Genomic DNA, 18,246 nt, shown 5'->3' on the forward strand with positions numbered 1-18,246 from the left:
GGCAGCTCCCTGCAGCATCATCACCGGTGCATCGCGCGGGGCAGGGACAGTCCCGGCTGCCCCGTGAAAGAGAGGAGCTCTGGCACCTGCTATGCCCCAGCCCTGGTCCCCAGGGTTTGCAGGGACGATGGCTCAGCCAGAGCAAGGTCCCTGCATGCCACGTGCCACCCCGCAGGGACCTCTGCACCCACATCCCCCAAGAAACTCCCCCGGGGACCAGCTCCACACATTTACAAACCAGCCGCTCTTATTCCTTGGTTTTACATGAACTTGCCAGGTACAAATGTGGGGTTTATTCCTCCGTGAGAGCTGGCTATTGATCAGCTACAGCTAAAATAAATTTTACTGGGAAAATGAACCCCCCAAAACAGGGAGAGGGAGGAGAAGGTGCCACCAGGTGAGCTCTGGGCAAGGTGAGACCCTTCCTGGCCAGTTGAGATGCTGTAGCCATTCATCCGTCTCTTCAGTCTAATATTAAGATTGTTACCTGAGGTCACCTCTAGACAAAAGACACTGACACCTCGCTGTTTCTTAGATACTTTTATTTCTCTAACACTAGCAAAAAACCCAGAAAACAAATGCCTCCCTTCCCACCCTCCCCAGTGCATAAATAGATTTCCTCCCGATGCAAATCCTTTCTTGGTTACAAGTCACTGGTATATGAAGTGTTATGAAAAATAATAACCAAAATAAAATTAAGAATTAAGGTTGCTTTTTTTTTTTTAAAAAAAAAAAAGGAAATAATGACCACTGGGTTCCACAATAGGGCAGATGTGGGGTCCCAGTGCACCAGGCTGTGCTCACACCTTGGGGAAGGCTCAGACCCGGCCACTGCAGCAGGGATGCTCCTCGTCCCCTCCGGTCTCCAGAGATGGGAGGAATTGCTGCCCGTGGGTCTGCGTGTCCCCTCGGCTCCCCGCTGGGCAGCACAGCCTCTGCGTGGGCCACCCGCGGCCCCCAGCACGTCCCCGGCAGTGTCCCCACAGCCGGTGTAAGGGGGGTCTGCCCCGGTTACACGAGCTGGGGAGCCCGCCCCGGCCGCCCCGCCGCTGCGCTCAGGGACAGGGAAATAAACGCATCATCTCTTAAAACTTACAGTCTCTTTATATTTTATTTTAAATAAATTTGCTTTTAATAAAAGCAGAAAAAATATATATATTTTAAATAGGTTTTTTCTTTTTTTTTTTCTTTTTTTCTGATAAATTGGCAAAGAATCTGCTTTTGTAACTCATTGGCAGGGCTGGTGCCAACAACCCTGCAGAGAGAGAGCTTAGCACAAAACAGTACCTCCCAGAAAAGAAGAGAAAAACAAATATAGATATATATTATAAATGTATAATTTCCATAAAACATATATTAAGGCATGTAATAGCAAAATAAAGGGCCAGCTTTATGAGCTAAGAGGGCTGCGGGAGGCTCGGGAGCGGAGCAGGACTCAGGGCTCCTGGGATCCTACCAGTATTGCTAAGATGGGGTGCGCGGGGGGGGCGATGGGGATGCAGAGGGGGAGCGTGGGGCAGGGGTCCTGGTGGGTGTCAGATGAGGCCTGTAGGGAAATAGCTGCAGGAGGGACAGTATTTAGCTCCTCACTCCACCCGCCTCGCCCGCCCCAGCCCCAGCGGGGCATCCCTGCCGACCGCACCACCTCGCGTGGGATTCCACTTTTCCAGGCAGAAACAGCTTTTTTCTTTTTTCCCCTCCAGAAAGCTAAAGAAAAAAGGGAAACTTGCTACAGGAAAACCAAACAAATCGAAGGGTCCAGAGTGCAATGGCAAGGTCCTGGGGCGAGACGTGGTGCCAGATTTTCAGAGGGGCTGGACAGAAGTGACGGGGGGGACACTGCTCCCCGAGGATGAGCCCTGCTGCTGCCGCCTGGCCCCAAGCCCCTTCCCTTTCTCGTCCCTGACCCCATCCACCACAGAGGGATCCCTGCCGAGCCCGCGGCTTCGCTGTCCCACCTCACGCCCCAGCTCCCTGCACCGCTCCTCTGCTCCCGCGCAACATCCCCGTCCCTGCCCAGACCTCCTGCTCCGTGCCAGCAGCGCACCGGTGCCCCAGGCAGCCCTTGTACCACCCTGACCCCCAGCACAGCGCTGTCCTGGGCACCCCTGTGTCCCCCCCAGTCCCACCTCCATCCGTCCCATTCCCGACACAGCTCCTTCCTCCTCCTGTTGAGCCACCAGTGCGAGGAGCGATGGGACAGGCCAGGCTCTGCCGGCAACTACCCCCAGTCAGATGGATGCTAAAAGCAGGTTCAGGGCATGGGGAGGGGAAGAAGTGCCCGAGGAGCAGAGATGGAGCATCCACAGGTCCAGTGTAAGGTGGAAGCACCATCCATGGTGGGGATTTTGGCTGGTCTCCACCCAGAAGAGCCCCTTCACAGATTTTTGGGAGACCAACGCAGCAGCACGAGGAGCCTGGGGAGTCCTACGCTCCCCCAGGGCTGCCCTGGCAGGGAGACGGCCACTGTACCGGCTGCCGCTGCTGCAGATGCCCCTGCCCGGCCGTCCACGCACGCCCAGGACACCACGGATCTGTCCCTGTGCTGCCTGGCAGCCCGGGGGCTCCTCGGGGACCACACTCCGGCGAACAACCTCCCAGCACCCACTCGTCTCCTCCAGGATGAGGCAGAGCGGCTGGTGCTGTCGGCGACCATCTCCCCGCTCGGCTGTGCCAGGTGGTCTCACCGTCGGTTGGGAGGGAAGGGGGGTCCAGGAGAACCGAAAATGATGGTGAGAGGTTCGGTGTCGGGGAGCTAAAACGTGGCCCCGTGGAACTTGATGGCGCCGGCAGCAGCCAGGGCTTGAGCTGGAGGAAGAGGAGAGCAGGGCTGAGCTATGTGTGGGGCAGCCAGCCCTGGGGCAGCCCCTGTGCCCACCCCACAGACCCCTCCTGCCCTGCTTGGAGGAAAACCTAGTGCAGATTCGGCTCTACGCCCCTGGCTCTCTGGGGGGAACCTCCAACCGAGCAGGGGGACGCTGTGTCCCCCAACTTTGCAGCCACCAATGCAGCCATACCAGGGCAGGCATCCCCCAGAGCCTGGCCCTGAGACCACCCACCACCTTTTTCTCCCTGCTGAGCCGCCCCTGCCCACGCTGGGGTCTCTGGCTGACCCAGCCCGGGGGGTTTCGTCTTGGAGGACACTTGTGCTTCGTCCATGGGAGGAGACGGGGCTGACGTGGCTCAGGAGACATTAGCTGGAGCAAGCAGCGATGGACAGATGCCGGGCGCAGAAAAGGCACCCCCCTACCCGGCCTCCCGGGATGGAGAGAGGATGGGATGAAGTACGAGAGAAGAGGTGCTTACTTCATGGCTCAGACACGCATAAAATGGCTGTTGTCGGCGACCCGGGATGTTTCAGACGAGAGGGGGTTGGTCGGTGGAGTCGGGGAGGCTGGGGAGGTGGGAGGGCTTGGGGTAGCGCACTGAGCTGGAAACAAGAAATGGGAGAAGGGCGTGAAGAACACAAAGCTGCCGGCAGCGGCGAGGGGAAGGAGGCGGCCCAGCGAGCGGTTAGCGGTGGGGAGCAAACGGAGAGGAAGGAAGGGAGGAAGCAAGCGTGGTCAGGACACACAGCCACGGCCCGGCCGTGGCACGCACACGTGAGCTCCCCACAGGGCTCCTCATGGACAAGGCATGGCGACCGCGTGGCCAGGCGCTCCCATCCCACAGCCTCGCCAACGCTTCCGACTAGGTGCCGAAACCTGTGCCTGGCCCAAGCGGCTGCTCCAGCCCGTGACGCTCGGCGCTGACGTGGTGGGGGAAGGCAGCCCCAGGCACGGCGGGCAGGGTGCCGGCAGCTGCCGGCGTCACCAGACTGGCTCTCCCACGGCACAGCCGTGCCCCGGGACCGGGCCTTTGCTTTCACTGCCTGTCCAGCCCTGCATCCTACTGCCTGATCTGCCCTGCCCTCACCGCTCCTGCCCTAACACTACCTGTGGTCCGCTCTCCGGCGGGGCTGGCAGGCTCCGACCCCCCATGCCCCCCGCCCCGTGCCTTACCCGAGAGCATGCGGCCACGGCGGGAGGCCTCGGCAGCCAGAGCGCACGAGATCTCTATCCTCTTCTCCTGCTCCTGCAGCTGGGTCTCAGGGTCTTGGGGGGTGTCCACCTCCCCCTCGCCCAGGGGGATGACATTCTGCAGGCTGCGCAGAGCACCCAGGATCAGCACCCATGTCTGGCCTCAACGGGACAGACACCGGGGATGGCTGGGGAAGGGGTGCTGGTGGGTGGGAGGGTGCCCCCTGGGATGGCCGGCGTGGGCACAGCAGCCTCACCTGGATTTGGCAATGAGGGTCTTGATTCTTTCCACCTTCTTCTGCTTCTCCTTCATCTCCTCGGGGCTGAGCGGCGTATCGGGCTCCAGTTCGACGTACCGCTCGGGGATGAGGACTTTGTCTGGCGTGGAGAGCTGGGCACAGCAGCAAGGACTGAGCTGAGCACAGTCCCACTCCAGCACCCACCCACCCCCAGCTCCCAGCACCCGCCTGGGCACGGCCAGTGGCTCCAGGACCCTGCGACACAGGAGGATGGATCGACCCCCCCAGCGTAGGGTGTGGAGGAACCCCCAGGACAGCCCCTCCTCACCTCCTTGTTGATGTCCACGTCGTAGTGCTGTGGCTCCAGCTCCATCTTGCGCAGCCGGGCGATCTCCTCCTGCGGCGTCTCGTAGACCTTGCTGGGGTCGTCGGAGCGCAGCGCTGCTTCCAGGTCGGAGATGTCCACCTCATGGATGCTGCGGTGCCGGCGCACCTGCGAGGGACCCCAGCCCCGCTGAGCACCCCTGGGGTGACACACTGTCCCCTGCCCCAGCCCCACACCCCCCAGCCCCCTCTCTGCTCTGTTGGAGACCTCAGGCATGTTGCAAAGCAAAGGCCAGTTTGCCCCCACGCCGTGGCCGGCGCAGGGACTCACCACTTTGTAGGAGGTGGGTGCCTTCGTGCCGGGGGCCTCGGGCTGCTGGCTGCCGGGGAGCTGCAGGCTGCGCCGCTTCTCCTTCATCGAGCCGCTCTGGTGGCGTTTCATGCGGTCGATCTGCTCCTCCACACTCATCTTCACCTTCGTCTCGTTGGCGAACACGGCGCTCTTCGGTCTCTCCTGGGGAGAGCCCAGCCCCGCGGTCACGCACCCCAACCTGTGGCAGGATCCGGCCCCATCCACCCAGTGCTGAGACCCTCTGGGATGGGGCTGCTCAACCCGCTCCTGGGGTGGGGGGAAGGTGCCGAAATAGCCCAGGGGACCCCGAGGAGCTGGATGCTGAGACGTGGAGCCATGCAGGGACAGGCTCCCCTACACGCTGCCCCAGCCTCACAGGCTGTGATACAGCCCCCACTTTGCTAGCCCAGCTCCCAGCCCCACCCCCCCAGCCCCCAGCCCCCCAACACAAGCCCTACCCGAGCGCTGAGCCCGTTGGCCATGCTGCCGGCGCTCCTCCTTGCCACGCCGACCACCGGCACCACCTCCTCCTCCGCCGGAGACTTGGTCCTGGGAGGGACGATGCCCACTGCGGAGTAAACCCAAACACCAGGCTGAACCCCCGCCGGGGACTAAGGGCAGGGTCCCAGCAAGACCCTGGGTGCTCCTGGCGAGCACAGGGAGCCCACTGGAGCGGGACCCGTGACCCTGGTGCCGTACCCTTGTTGAGAGCCGCTTGCTTCTCTGCCTCCTGCTCCTGCCGGCTCTGCAGGAGCCCCTCAGCTGGGGGCCCGGGGGGGGACAGCCGCTGTGCCTCTTTCTTGCTCTGCTCGAAGCTTGGCTTGGGCTGCGGGAGGGAAGCAGGTCCCTGGTGAGACCCCGTCCTGCCTGGGGGGTCACGCTCTGCCTGGGGACAGACCCGCTGCTCTCCGCAGCCACGGGGTGACACACAGCCTGCAGACACACTCTGGGGGGACAGACGGACACACACAGACACCAGCCAGGCGGTACCAGCGCACCCCAAAAGTGTGTGAGGAGGGGCTGGCAGGGCTCTGCAGCTCTCACCCCCGCGACGCCCCAGCCCATCGGGACTGGGCACCGATCACTGTCCCCGTGGGAAGAGGTTCCCTCAGGGGTGACAATCCTGCTGCAGCTCAGAGGTGGCACCCGGGATGGGGACACCGTGGCTCTGGGCTGAGCTCCAGCAAGATCCCGTGCCCACAGGAGGGGATGGGGTCCCACGGGGGCAGAACTCAGGGCAGACACTGTGCAGCAGCAGAGAGCGAGCAAAGGGGCCATTTTTGGGGTCCTTCCCTTCTTGCATCCCCTGGACACAGCCCGCCAGTGCCCAGACACTGCTGCAATAGTGCTGGTGCAATGGAGGGCTACGGCAACCAGCTGAGGAGCCCAACGTGCCCCCCTCGACCACCCTGTGCTCTTCATGGAGATCACGCGTCCTGACAGCCCTTACACCCCACGGATCAGCATGCAGCCACGGCGCGACTACCCTGCACGGTCTGTAACCCTCCCCAACTCAGCACGCTGCTGCTTCGTGGTGCCAGCCCCCACGTGCACGCATCCTGACCCCCCCACTGCAAGGATGCTGGTGTCTCCTGGTGTCCAAACCTGGCCCTTTCCCCCGGCCAGGGAGCACGGCTGAGGCATTACCAGGAATTCCCAAATCTGGGTTTGCCCCGGGTGGGTGGGAGTTGGTGTGGGGGGTCACCCCCATCGGCAGAGCTGCATGGCGGGGAGCGGCGCCGCGGAAGGACAGTGAGAGAGGCAGAGGAAAGCAGAGGGGCTGATACCGGGGGCTGCAGCAGCTTCGGGGACTGCCCAAGAGGAGCCACTCCCCGTCCTGAGCGAGCACAGTGGGTGCTGCAGGTGGGTGCAGGGGACCTGGCAGGGACAGCAGGGCCACGGCGAGGCTGCCAGGGGGACATCACCCTTGGAGAGGGCAGGTACTAGCCACACGCTGCTGTCCCCCAGCCAAGTGCCACCTCCACGCTATCCCTGTCTCCACTGCCAGGGCAGAGGGTGGGTAGCCCCATCGCCTGCTTCGTCCCAGCCCTTGCCAGTTGATGTCTCAGGGAGGAAGAGGATGGGGCTGCTGCTGCAGGGCTGCTCTGGAGAGGTTTCGGTACCTGTCCCCTCTTCGCCTCGCTGCCTTGCTGCCAGGAAGGGGAGGTGGGGTACGGCCAGAGCCGGCTCTCGCCGGGGAGCGGAGGAACGGTCGGAGGAGACTCCAGGGGTACGTAGGACTTGGGGAGGGGAGGTCGAGGCGGGCCTGGTTCCTGGGGTGGAGAGGAGCGTGAGGCATGAGAGCAGAGACACTGAGAGCCAGGAAGGAAGAGACAGTTAGAAAAAGATCGAGGCAACACACAGTGGAAGTGTCGAGTCAAGGAAAGGAGGAGGGAGAGCAGCCAGCCGCCGCTCCCCAGGGCTCCACGGCCTCCGTGTCCCCATGCAGATGGGGACAGCACTTCCCACCTCCTGCGCTGCCCTCACTGCTGCATGTCCCCAGGGCAGCGGGGCCAGGCAGGGCTCGGGGGGCTGCCCAAGCCAGGGGGCTCCTGAGCTTGGGGCTGGCAGCCCCCAGGAGACATTGGTATCACCTCTACGCAGCCAGGTGGGGTTGGGGAGTCCCCACATTCCACCCTAAACTTCACGTGGATGAAGGCGAGCCCAGCACTGCTGGACCCCAAGCAAGAGGGGACTGTGGTGGCAGCAGGAGCTGGTCCTGAAGCCAAAGGCTGGAGCTGAGCCGTCAGGGCTGCTTGATGTAGGAGCCCAAAGGCTCCAAAGCCCAGTTTGCAATCCTGCAAGGACCACAGACCCAGACATCACCGGGGGACTGGCTTTGCAGGGCCCTGTGGTGCTCCAGGTTGGTTTTGCAGAGCCCCACAGTGGTGGACGTGGTCAAAACGGTGCCCCCAGGCAAAGCCACAAGGAAACCCAGGCGCACTCTGTGCCTGGTGCCCACCCGTCCCCTGAGAGTGAGGGCTCAGGCCAGGCTGGGGACCCAATGGTGACAAAAGGCTCCCTATGGACCCCCCGGCTCACTCACCTCGCCGGGTCCTGGCTTGGTGGGTGAACCCTGGGAGCCGGAGACGAGGGAGAAGGGGCTGAGGGGGCTGGTGAGGCTGGCCGAGCTCAGGGGGCTGGCGGGGCTGTTGGAGCTGTATGTCCCCGAGGGGCCGATGGCCACTGCAGAGAGAAGCAGAAATAAGTGCGTGCACCAGAGCCTCTGCCTCTCCAAACGGGTGCTGCCGTCTGCCTCGTGGCAGCACAGGCACCGCGGATGTCCCAGGTCACAGCACACTGGGGTTTGTGCTGTGCAAGGGCAGGGATGGATCCTGCTCACCTCTGTGCTTGGCAGTGTCCGTGCCGCGGGACGGGTTGTTCTTCCTCAACCCCTCCATCACGTCTTGGATCCGCCAGATCTCCTTCTGGATCTGCCGGTTGAGCATTTCGTTCTGGAGGGGAGAAAAGGCAGCGGTCAGAGCGGCTCCCACCACTGCCAGCCCTGCTGCACCCCAGCCCCGAGCCAAGCCGTGGGACCCGCGGGTGTTCAGCTGAGGCAGACACAGCCCGGGGGGATCTGAGCCATCACACCCACGACTCATCTCCTGCCAGGAGCCATCATTCCGCTCCCCTGGGCACCCGCCACGGGCTGGGGGGAGCTGATGGAGCCCCAGCAGCATGGGGAGTGCTGGGCCACAGCCCCTCGATGGCACCCAGGTGCCCACGGTTCCTCAGCCCCTCTGCCTGTGGCCAAAGCCAGACACCGAGGGCTGAGCATGGAGCAGCCACTTGCAGACCAGCTCTTTGTGAGGAACAGATTCTGAAGGAAACAGGGAGCTTCCACCTCTACGGGGTCAGTGGGGGGACCCTGGGAATGGCTGGGGGACTCTGGGACTGGGGGGATCCCACTCACCTGGATGTCCAGGTTCAGCTGCTCCCAAAGGTCGTCGTGCAGGGCAGACACTTCGCTCTCCAGACTCTCATACTCAGCGGTGCTATTCGCCAAGGCCTGGGGAGCAGGGAAAGGTGGGTGGGTTAGGGGGTCTTTGGCAGGTTTTTCCCCCAGCTGGCAGCAGCCACGGCCAGCACAGTGGATGAGGATGCTGCACGCAACACAACCCACCCTGTGCCGTGGCGGGGCTGGCAGCTGGGGGGTACCAGCTGTGCCGTGCCCCAGCCAGGCTGTGCCCATGGCAGTGCTGTGGCACAGCGGTGCCGGGGAGCCCGAGGGGGAAGCAGAGGCTGAGATGGCTCTGGGCACGCCTGCCAGCGCGGCACCACGAGGGTTAATTCTCTTTGTCCCTGCTGAGAAGGACTTGGGCTCCTCTAGGACCCCAACCAGCTGAGGGGATTTCCCTTCTTGCTTTTTTTTTTTTTTTAACAGGAAGGGGGAAAAAAGAGATCAGGGTAGGTGGGGGGAGACAGTCCCGCAGCCAGGGCCCGGGGCGGAGGGGAGCCCGTTACCGTGCTGGCCTGCGACAGCTCCACGCGGATGTTGATGAGCTGGTTCTGGAGCGACTCCTTCTTGTGCAGCAGCTTCTCCGGGTAGGCAGGCTGGCTCCCAAACATCTCCAGCTCCTGGTGCGTCCCCATCAGGGCACTCTCCAGGCTCTCCTGCGGGGGCGGGGGGAAAGTGGGAGATACAGCCATGAGAGCCTGGTTGGTGTAGGAGCTACAGTCCCTCCCTCTCCTTACAGGCCATGAAGATACTGGGAGTCCTGGGACTGTGGCACGGCCAAAGCATCTCCCCCAGCTCAGAAATGTCCCTGCTGAGCTGTCCCCAAGAGAGCAGGACACGTCACTTCCTCGCCACGAAGGTGCTGGCTGGGCAGGGTTCATCCCTGGACAGCCACTCGAGCCGCTTGCCACGTACCTTCTCTGCTCGGAGCTGCTGCACCAGCCTCTCCTGCTCCCGCAGCACCTTGTTCTGCTCACAGAGCTTCCCCAGCAGCTTCTGACCCCAGGATGGAAAAAGAAAGGGAGGAGAGGATGAGAGCCCAGCCACAGGGTGTCCACACCCGTGCAAATGCCTCGGTGCTCAGCCAGGGCCAAGCCCCTGGGAGAGACGAGATGCAGCTGGGACATGGCCCAGGGGGTTGGTTTGATGGGACAACGTGTGGTCCCAGGGAGGGTTTCCACCCTCTCATTGCAGGGACTTCAGCCTCGGCCAGGGTGACACCAGCCAAATCTGGACATGGGGCAAGACCAAGCAGCTTAAGCTCAGTGGAGGATTTAGTCCCCGAGCAGCACACACCACGCTTGGGGCAGCACCAGCTCCCACCCTGGGAGCGCACGGCACAGCTCTCTCCGTGGGGATAACAGACCTGCGGCGGGGGACAGGGGCAACAGCACGGGGCAGAGGGGGGACATGCAGGATGGACATTTGCTCTTACATCGGTGTCTTGCTCGCTTATCTTGTAGGCATGCAGCGTCTCCCTGTAGGCCTCCGGGAAGGGCGTCACCTGGAAGCAGAGCGTGGGGTGAGCCCCGCTCTGGGAAGCCCTGGGGAAGGCGAGGCAGCTCCCGGCCCCTCTCCCCCATCGCTGTGAGTGGGAAAAGAGAGGCGAGAGCCGAGTCTCCGGAGGCGGCGGGTGCTCCCCGAGGCCGGGCAGACACCGGCATCGGTCGGGAGGCAGCAGGTGCTGCCGGCAGCGCGGGATGACGGTGCTGGAGCTCTCGCTCCGGCTCGGGTGAAGGCACAACCTCCCTCCCCGTTCCCAGCCCCGGTGCCCATCGGCCGGGTGAGGCATGGGAATTAGCCAGAGACAACCTCTCCGCAGAACGCCAAGAGCTGAGTTAAAGAGATGCCTCGTGAATCATTAACTGCCTGGCGTATAACTGCCACCATTTCACAGGCAGGGAAACAAAGGCTGAAAGATTAAGCTGTAATCCCACTTCGCAGAGTGGAAACACCTATAAATCAGCAGCTGCATCAGGGCCTGTTTACCATCCGGCTTCTCTGTGAGTCATTTTCCTTTCCTGGAAATCTAAATTACTAATGGGACCTCAACAATTAAATGCCTCCAAGAACTCGAGATGAAAGACATAAGATAGGAAGGAGGGGATCATTACTGCTAGAAAGCAAGACGCTACTTTAGAGCCATTCAAAACTCTAGGACAATGCAAATAGACCTGAACCTGGGAAATGCCCAGCGCTGCAGGCAGAGCCTGGCAGATGGGGGTGCTGCTGCCTCCAGGCAAGGAGCCCGGCCAGCCAGAGCATCTCGGCAGCTCCAGCTTCACCCTCCAGCATGTTCCCGTGTCCCATTTGCAGCAGGATGGAAACAGGCACCTTCCCCTCATCAGAAAACCTCAGCGATCGCCCGGCCGCTGCACGCTCGCACAGCCAGGAGATGCCCTGGGCAGCACGGCAGAGCCCTGTGACCCCTCTGCGCCGGCAGCACGAGGGGCTGCGGGTCGCAGTGACCTGGAGACACGTTCCCAGGACCTGCTCATGCTTGGAGCTGCAGCCCAACATCAGCAGGGACATCCCAATGCTTTTGTGTGGTAAGGTAAAAGGGCTGTTTCCTCTCCTTGCTACAGGAGTTTAAGAGCCTTGGGCTGGATTCCCATCTTTAAGTCATCCCACACTTTCTCCTTGCTCATCAACACACGCCAGCAAACAGAGGGTGAGCAAAACACCCAAGTCCAGCCCAAACAAGGATGAGAGTCCAGGATCGCGGCGTCCCCACCTCGTGCTCTCAGCACAAGGATTTACTGGGTTTTAATGGCTCATGGATGGATTAGCAAAGCCTGGGATGGACTAGCAGGTCCCCAAGAGCGTGATGTGCCGGAGCCTCATGGATGCTGGAGTCTGCATGAGTGGAAATGGCAGGAGGTGACCTCGGGGATGGAGCGCGGGGTGGCTGGCGTGGCTGCCATGCATGAGCCATGCACGGCTCGGTGGCCGGAGGCTTACTTGCATGTAGAGCTGAGCCCTAGGGGAGGAGGTCTCCACCATCCTGTTCACCATACTGATCAGGGTTTCGCTCTCGCTCATCTGCGGCAGACAGGGAGGGAAAAGTTCAGAGGTCAGCGGAGATGTGCTCGTGTGCCGCGGTGCTCAGGTGCCGTTGGAGCAGCGAGGAGGCTCAGTCCAGGAGCCCTCAGGGCATCGGGCTGCAAGATGCCACCTCCAAGAGATGTCCCAGGTGCTTGAGCCACGTGGGGACGGCTGCCCCCGGCTGCTGCTGCTCCGTTTTGTGCACTCAGGAGCATCCTGGGCTGGTGCCATGCCCTGAAAACTTTGTTGAGGGGAAAACACAGATAAAACCGAGCCAGCTCGGAGCTGGGCAGCAGCAAACTGCACACACAAACACAAGCTTGCACAGAGACACTCCCGGCTGCAGCACAGTGTGGTCCCAGCAGACAGACAGACGGGTTCCGCTCCTGGCGCTGACAAACAGCTCAGTGTCCTGCCCTCACCGCAGAGCTGGGGAGAGGATGGCCCCACTCGGGGCGCAGATGAGCTCTGGGCATAGCGGGAGGTGACTGAAGCCTGGGGTTGGGGACAGCAGCGTCCCCCCGTCCAGGCCAGCAGCCTCGCATAGCAGAGCTGGGTGGCAATGGGGTGCTCCTGGGGAGATGGCACATCACAGCCACGCTGCCGGGCAGGGCAAGGATTGCGACGGCGTTCGGCATGGCTGCGCCTCCCCAGAGCCGCAGCCGGCCAGCAGCACTGCCCCGAGCCCTCCAGGGGAGCGGGACAGACCCCAACCCCGGGGCCCGTTCACCCCCTGCAACCCGGAGGGGGTTTGGCTGCTCTCCGTGCGACGGCCGCAGGGTCCCTCGGTGCTGCACGGTGGAGCCACTCAAATCAGCAGCACGGGAGCTTCACCGCTGCCTTTGCCTGCAGGAGCGCTGCAGGATCCTGCAGCCCAAAACGGATGATGCAAGGGAAGCCCCTCGCACCCCACAGCCAGGACCTCGAGGTCCAAGGGGTGAGGGCAGTTTGAGCACAAACCAGGGACCCATCCCTGACTGGGTCAGCAAGGTGGGGTGCAGCCGAGTGAGCCGTCCCCGCAACCGGACAAGCAAGGAGAGAGAAAATAAAGCAGCAAGTTGTTTGAAAAGAGATACTTGACAGCGTCACTCCGAATTAGTCTCTCCAGAGGTCAGCAGGAGAGGAGGAGCAGATGCAAAGCCTTTTTAGGGAGTGTTTTAAAGAGCCTCGGAGAGCACACATGGCTGCCGATGGCTGTGAAATAATCCAGAGAGCTTTTATTGCAGCGAGAGCTCCTGCCTGTCCTTGGCTCAGCTCCAAGGCAGACACAGATCTTGGCGATTACTGCACCGATGGAGATTTGCAGACTAATGAGATTGTCTCTGGAGCAGCTCCCTCAGTGCAAGCCTGGCTTTTGCAGGCAAGCGCCTGGGCTGCAGCACTGGCTGACAGCTCCTGTCCTCGGCTTTGACTTCAGCTGGTGCCTGCGGTTCCCACCCCACCAGTCCTGGGGGTCTCCCCCAGCTGGATTTCCCCCACCCCGCTCCTGGGATGAAACCAGTTCACAACTTTCCTCCAAACACCCCCTGACATGCAAAAATCTGAGAGCTGCTGTTTCAGTATCAGTCCTGGAGGGTGCCTCACCCCCACCCTGCATCAAGCCTCTCACCTTTGAGGAGGAACAGGGCTGGTGTGTCACTGAAACCACCTTGCACCCACCCGGCTCCCCACAGCTCACCCGGCCACCCCCCAACGTGGGGGGCACCAGCCCTGGGACTCGGCTTGCACCGATTCTGGGTGTGGGGACACACCGTCCAGCACAGCCACGCTGGCACCGTGCACCGGTGTCCCACGCTGCCCCAAGACCAACCTGGGGAGGGTTTCAGAGCCGGCTGCCTCCCCTGCACCCCAGGGGCAGCTCCCCAAGGGCCCAGACATGTGGGAAGCTGCCCCGGCTCCCCCCAAGAGCCCCCCCACCGGCTCCAGCACACCACACAGAAGGCGCCATCGGGGGGATTTTTCTGCCAAGCAATGAGCGACCCTACAGACGGGACGGATGGAAGAAGCAAACCAAAGCCAACTCGTGCTGCTTTAATGCCAAGAAGGATGAGAATGGCTGTTAGGGGAAGAGATGCTGCACTGGGAGGGAAGGGGATGCTGCTGGGGACAGGGCACATGGGGACGTAAGCAGTGTGAGGCTTGCAGCCAGCTCTGCCTACCTGCTGGTCCAAATACTCTAGGTTTCTTTGCAACTGAAGGTCTAAAAGTTCATCCTACCAGGAGCCAGCAGGCATGCGGCAAGAAACGAACACACAGAACATATAAAAGAAGAAGCAAAGCAGTTAGGTGAAGGCTACGGAAATGCGAAGACCTCTCGGCTGGGGAAGCGAGGAGCCTCCCTGGCACAGCCGGGAGAGCTGCCGTGGATGTGCCCCGCGGAAAACCCGCTCTGCTCCCGGCTCCCCCTCCCGGCTCCCGGTGCCTCAGAAGAGGCAACGGCCCTTTCCCCGCGTCTCCGGCTAGCGAGGATGGATGGCAGCATGGGTGGTTTATGGTGACTCGTGCTTCTCCCTCCTCCAGCAGCCGGTCCTGCCCCGCAGTTTGGGGACCGTGTTTTGCGGGGGGACCTCCCAGTCTCAGCCCCCTCAGCGCTCCAAGGGGAAACACAACGCAGGAAAAAGCAGCAGCTGTAGCCAGAAGTGAGGAAAGCAAGAGGGGGAGAGGTGCAGGGTGTGCGCCAGCCTCAGCCAGGGACCACCCTGGGCGGGGATGAGCCCAGCCCAGCATCGCGGGGCGTACGGGGGTCCAAGGGTGTCCCAGTGCCCCTGCGACCTGGGGGCTGCAAGGCAGGAACTGGGGGCCTTGCCATGAGGGTTTCCTTTGGGCACAGCTGGGAGGGACCAGAGACACCGACCTGCCCCATAGCAGCCCAACTCTGACCCCCAAAGCTGCCCCTGGAGCGGTTCCTCCTCGGCTGTCCGAGCAAGGAGCCCCCGAACTGGTCCACCTTCCTGGGGGGCTCTGTGCACCCCGGTCCACCGGGATTCACCGCCCTGGTGCCAGCAGCGTACGTACCATTTTGTCATGGACGTTGGGGGATGCCGGGTAGTGGTACGGATACATTCCTGCAGGGACGGGCCGTCTGTCACCCAGATAGTCGTACTGAAAAGAGAAGGAGCCCCCCCACCCCAAAACCAGAGACATGTGAGAGGTGTGTGAGGCAAGGGCAGCCCCCGGCCCCACAGTAGGGTCAGGCCCAGTTTTGGGGCACACAGCAGCGAGACAGGGACACCAGCGCTCCCTGCTCAGGAGCACATCACTCATGGTGGCCCTGAGCACCCCATTCCCCTCCTGCCCCATCTCCCCGAGCTGGCGGCAGCGCAGGAGCAGCCAGGAGGGAACAACCACGACCTGGGCAGCTTTGCAGGATGGCAAAGCCATGGACTTGGTGACATTTTGAGGTCAGGCTGTGCATGCTGAGGGGACAAGCTGCACCGCAGCATCCCTGCCCTGACACCCCAGACGCCCCCTGACACCCCTGCCCCCTCCAACTCTGTGCACCCCAAGCACCGCCAGGGCATTTACCTTTGGAGAACTGATGGATCGCCTCATCATGAAGGTGGCGGGGTCGGCGTAAATCTCCTCCCCCCGGGGCGGCAGCCGCTCGAAGCGGGCGCTGGGCGAGCGGACCGGGGAGTAGACCCGCGCCCGGCTGTAGGAGCCCTGGCTGGGCGAGCGGGGCACGGAGCGGGAACGGGGCTGCAGCGACATTCGTCGCAGAGAACCTGAGGCTGCATCCACCTCATCCAAGTAGGTCGGTTGCCTCCCAGGACTGGGTAGCCAAAGTGGGACATCTTGCCGGCCAAAACCGGGGTGCTCTTTCCAGTCACGGAGCTGGTAGGTGCCCCCGTTGCGGAAGGAATGCCGCTTGTCCTCCAGCGCCCAGGGCGGGCTCACCCGCTCGTAGGCGGGCATGGAGCAGATGCTGTCGGGGCGCACCCCAGGCGGGTAGTACTGGTAGTCCTCGGGGTACTGGGGTGAGTAAGGGGAATAGTAGTCGGGCACCCGGCGAGACACAGGGTAAAACCTGGTGGGGCTAGAGAAGGGAAGAGAGCCGTGAGAGCCAGGCTGGTGGCCAGGCAGTGCCCCAGCCCCTCGCTCTGCAGCTGGGGGTCCTGGTGGGCAAGGACAGGCTTAGAGCAGGTAGTCCTGCCACCAGCATCCAGAAAGCCGGCTGGCTGGCATCCCTCCTCCCAGGGACCCCAGGGAGGCCTCCCCTCCTGTAATCCCTCCTCCCAGGGACCCTAGGGTGGCCTCCCCTCCTGGCATCCCTCCTCCCAGGGACCCTAGGGTGGCCTCCCCTCCTGGCATCCCTCCTCCCAGGGACCCTAGGGTGGCCTCCCCTCCAAAATTCATCCTGTTCAGCTTTTTGGGGTGTCCTACACACAGCTCAGAGCTAGCAGATGTGGACAGCAGAGAAAGAAGATTTTCTGACCCCAGGAGGGGAGAAAGTAGATGGGAAGGGGAAAAACATTCCCAGAGAATCACCTGAGGGGCAGCAGGAGAAAAGGAGCAGAACCCCTCTCTACCCCTGGCCAGCCCCCCGCAGCCCTCACCTCCGCAGCTCCTCGGGGGGCACGGCCCCCCGGCGCGAGTTCACCCACTGCTGCAGCTGTGTCATCGAGCTCTTGCGCTGGGCGATCTTCTCAGGGTTGGTGCGGGGGGCAAAGCCCCGGCGCTGGGCCACGCTCTCCCCGTCGGGTGGGGGGTACGCGGTGCTGCCGGGGCGGCTGGGCGAGGAGTAGGGCCAGCCATTGGGCTGTGGTGGCCGCTCCACGCTCGCCGGTACCCGGGGTGCCTCAGGGTAAGGACTTCCAGGCTCTGAGGGCATCTCCTGCCCGGCAATGCCGTTGGCTTTGGCCAAGGGCTCCTTCTTGCTCTCCATCCTCTCTGACTTCCTCTCAATCTTCTCCGAGCCACGGCCGTCGCCTTCACCCCGGGTCTTGGCGTCAGGGTCAGCTTTGGGGTGCTCTCGGTGGGTGGTGTTGCAGTGGTGGTGGTGGTGTTTGCTGGGGGGGATGTTTTCAGAGTCTGGCTTCTCATGCCTGGGGGGGTGCCGAGACAGGAGGGAGGGTTACACCTTCCCTTTGCAATGCCCCTGGGGTGGCCGGTAACGACCTGTCCCTCCCTCAGCCTTGGGGGGCCAACGCTCCCCCAGCTCCACTCTCCAGAGGGACCTTCCCCACGATGCACATCCCCCCTGCCCCATCTCCAAGAGGCACGGGGAGACGGCAGGCACTGACCTCTGGGTCGGGGGGATCTGCACCCGGGCGGCTTCGCCCATGGCTTGGATCCAGGACTCCTGCTCCTCCGTGTTCTCGGCGCTGAAGAAGTAGGTCCGGATGCCAGCGTGCTCGGCCTGGGGAGACAGGGACTGCTCATTACTCGCCGGCATCTCCTCCACCCAGCACACTGTCACCTGCAGGGAGGCAGAGAAGAGGGGAAAGAGACAGACAGGAGGGTGAGAGCTCCACTTCCACCCTGGCACAAGGTCCCGCTGCTGCAGGAGAAGCCAGACACGGTCCTTCCCCCCTGCCCAAGGCTCGCGGCCACGTGCATCCTCAGCGGGCACTGAGCGGGAGGAAGGCTCTGCAGGCAGAGCCAGCGCCAGCCTTCGTCCCCTCACAGGGGATCCCCCAGAGCCACAAGTCCCCCATGGTCACCCCCAGTGATGCTCAGGACCAGCCCTCCCCAGGGCCCCTCACCGGAGGAGCAGCACCCTGGCGCAGAGGTTGCTGCATCCCAGCATCGAGCGGGTCCCCGCGGGGCGCACGGGGCCGGTGAAGGGTCCAACGTCCCAGTGAGAGCGGCAGCGCCGGAGGGAGCAATATATTCATGCAGGGTTAGGGGGAAGGTGGCTTCTTGGCCCAGACAACGTTTTGGGGGAAAAAGGTTTGCTTTTGGTCCAAGATGTCAGTGCTCATTCTCCATCCAGAAAGAGATCTGGCTATTTAGGGCCTTTTCAAAGCTTCCACCTTCCCCCTCTGTGGAAAGGGATGGGAGACAGCGAGGAGGAAGAAAAGGGAGAAAGTGGGAAGTTTTTCTCCCTGAAAGACTTTCAGGGCTCAATCTCTTAAAAAAATAAAATGAAAAAAAAAAAAATTGAGGTCTGATTAAAACCCTCCCTTGGGTTTCCATCTTCCCCTTCCCCAGAGCATGCAGCCACCGTGCCCAGCCACGGGGTCACCTCCTGCCTCTAAAAGCTCCGCAGCCAGAGCAAAAGATTAAACCAGATTCATCCCCCGGATTAGTGCGAGTGGGGTGAGCGGAGCATGCCAGCAAGCCTGGGGGTCCCTCACCCTTCCG

General features: G+C 62.4%; 1 protein-coding gene across 7 annotated transcripts in view; it reads right to left on the reverse strand.

The window, feature by feature from the left end:
- Window positions 1–1,092: 1,092 nt before the first annotated feature.
- The window catches only part of PLEKHA6 (pleckstrin homology domain containing A6), a 65,785-nt gene continuing 48,631 nt past the window's right edge, over window positions 1,093–18,246 (reverse strand). For 4 of the 7 annotated variants that reach the window (XM_074850517.1, XM_074850522.1, XM_074850520.1 and 1 more), the window contains 21 exons: window positions 17,184–17,359; window positions 16,497–16,985; window positions 15,466–15,976; window positions 14,956–15,042; window positions 14,100–14,153; window positions 11,857–11,937; window positions 10,331–10,399; window positions 9,811–9,891; window positions 9,402–9,551; window positions 8,851–8,946; window positions 8,278–8,389; window positions 7,981–8,120; window positions 7,058–7,207; window positions 5,634–5,760; window positions 5,393–5,502; window positions 4,914–5,096; window positions 4,587–4,751; window positions 4,277–4,410; window positions 4,002–4,144; window positions 3,307–3,430; window positions 1,093–2,808 (listed from right to left, as the gene is read on the reverse strand). In XM_074850517.1, coding sequence (XP_074706618.1) covers window positions 3,315–3,430; window positions 4,002–4,144; window positions 4,277–4,410; window positions 4,587–4,751; window positions 4,914–5,096; window positions 5,393–5,502; window positions 5,634–5,760; window positions 7,058–7,207; window positions 7,981–8,120; window positions 8,278–8,389; window positions 8,851–8,946; window positions 9,402–9,551; window positions 9,811–9,891; window positions 10,331–10,399; window positions 11,857–11,937; window positions 14,100–14,153; window positions 14,956–15,042; window positions 15,466–15,976; window positions 16,497–16,985; window positions 17,184–17,359 — 3,174 coding nt within the window. In that variant the 3' untranslated portion in view covers window positions 1,093–2,808; window positions 3,307–3,314. The remainder of the gene's footprint in view (window positions 2,809–3,306; window positions 3,431–4,001; window positions 4,145–4,276; window positions 4,411–4,586; window positions 4,752–4,913; window positions 5,097–5,392; window positions 5,503–5,633; window positions 5,761–7,057; window positions 7,208–7,980; window positions 8,121–8,277; window positions 8,390–8,850; window positions 8,947–9,401; window positions 9,552–9,810; window positions 9,892–10,330; window positions 10,400–11,856; window positions 11,938–14,099; window positions 14,154–14,955; window positions 15,043–15,465; window positions 15,977–16,496; window positions 16,986–17,183; window positions 17,360–18,246) is intronic. The other 3 variants (XM_074850516.1, XM_074850519.1, XM_074850518.1) reach the window with 3 other exon arrangements.

The sequence above is a fragment of the Strix aluco genome, chromosome 25 (genome assembly GCF_031877795.1).
Source record: "Strix aluco isolate bStrAlu1 chromosome 25, bStrAlu1.hap1, whole genome shotgun sequence".
Lineage (NCBI taxonomy): Eukaryota > Metazoa > Chordata > Aves > Strigiformes > Strigidae > Strix > Strix aluco.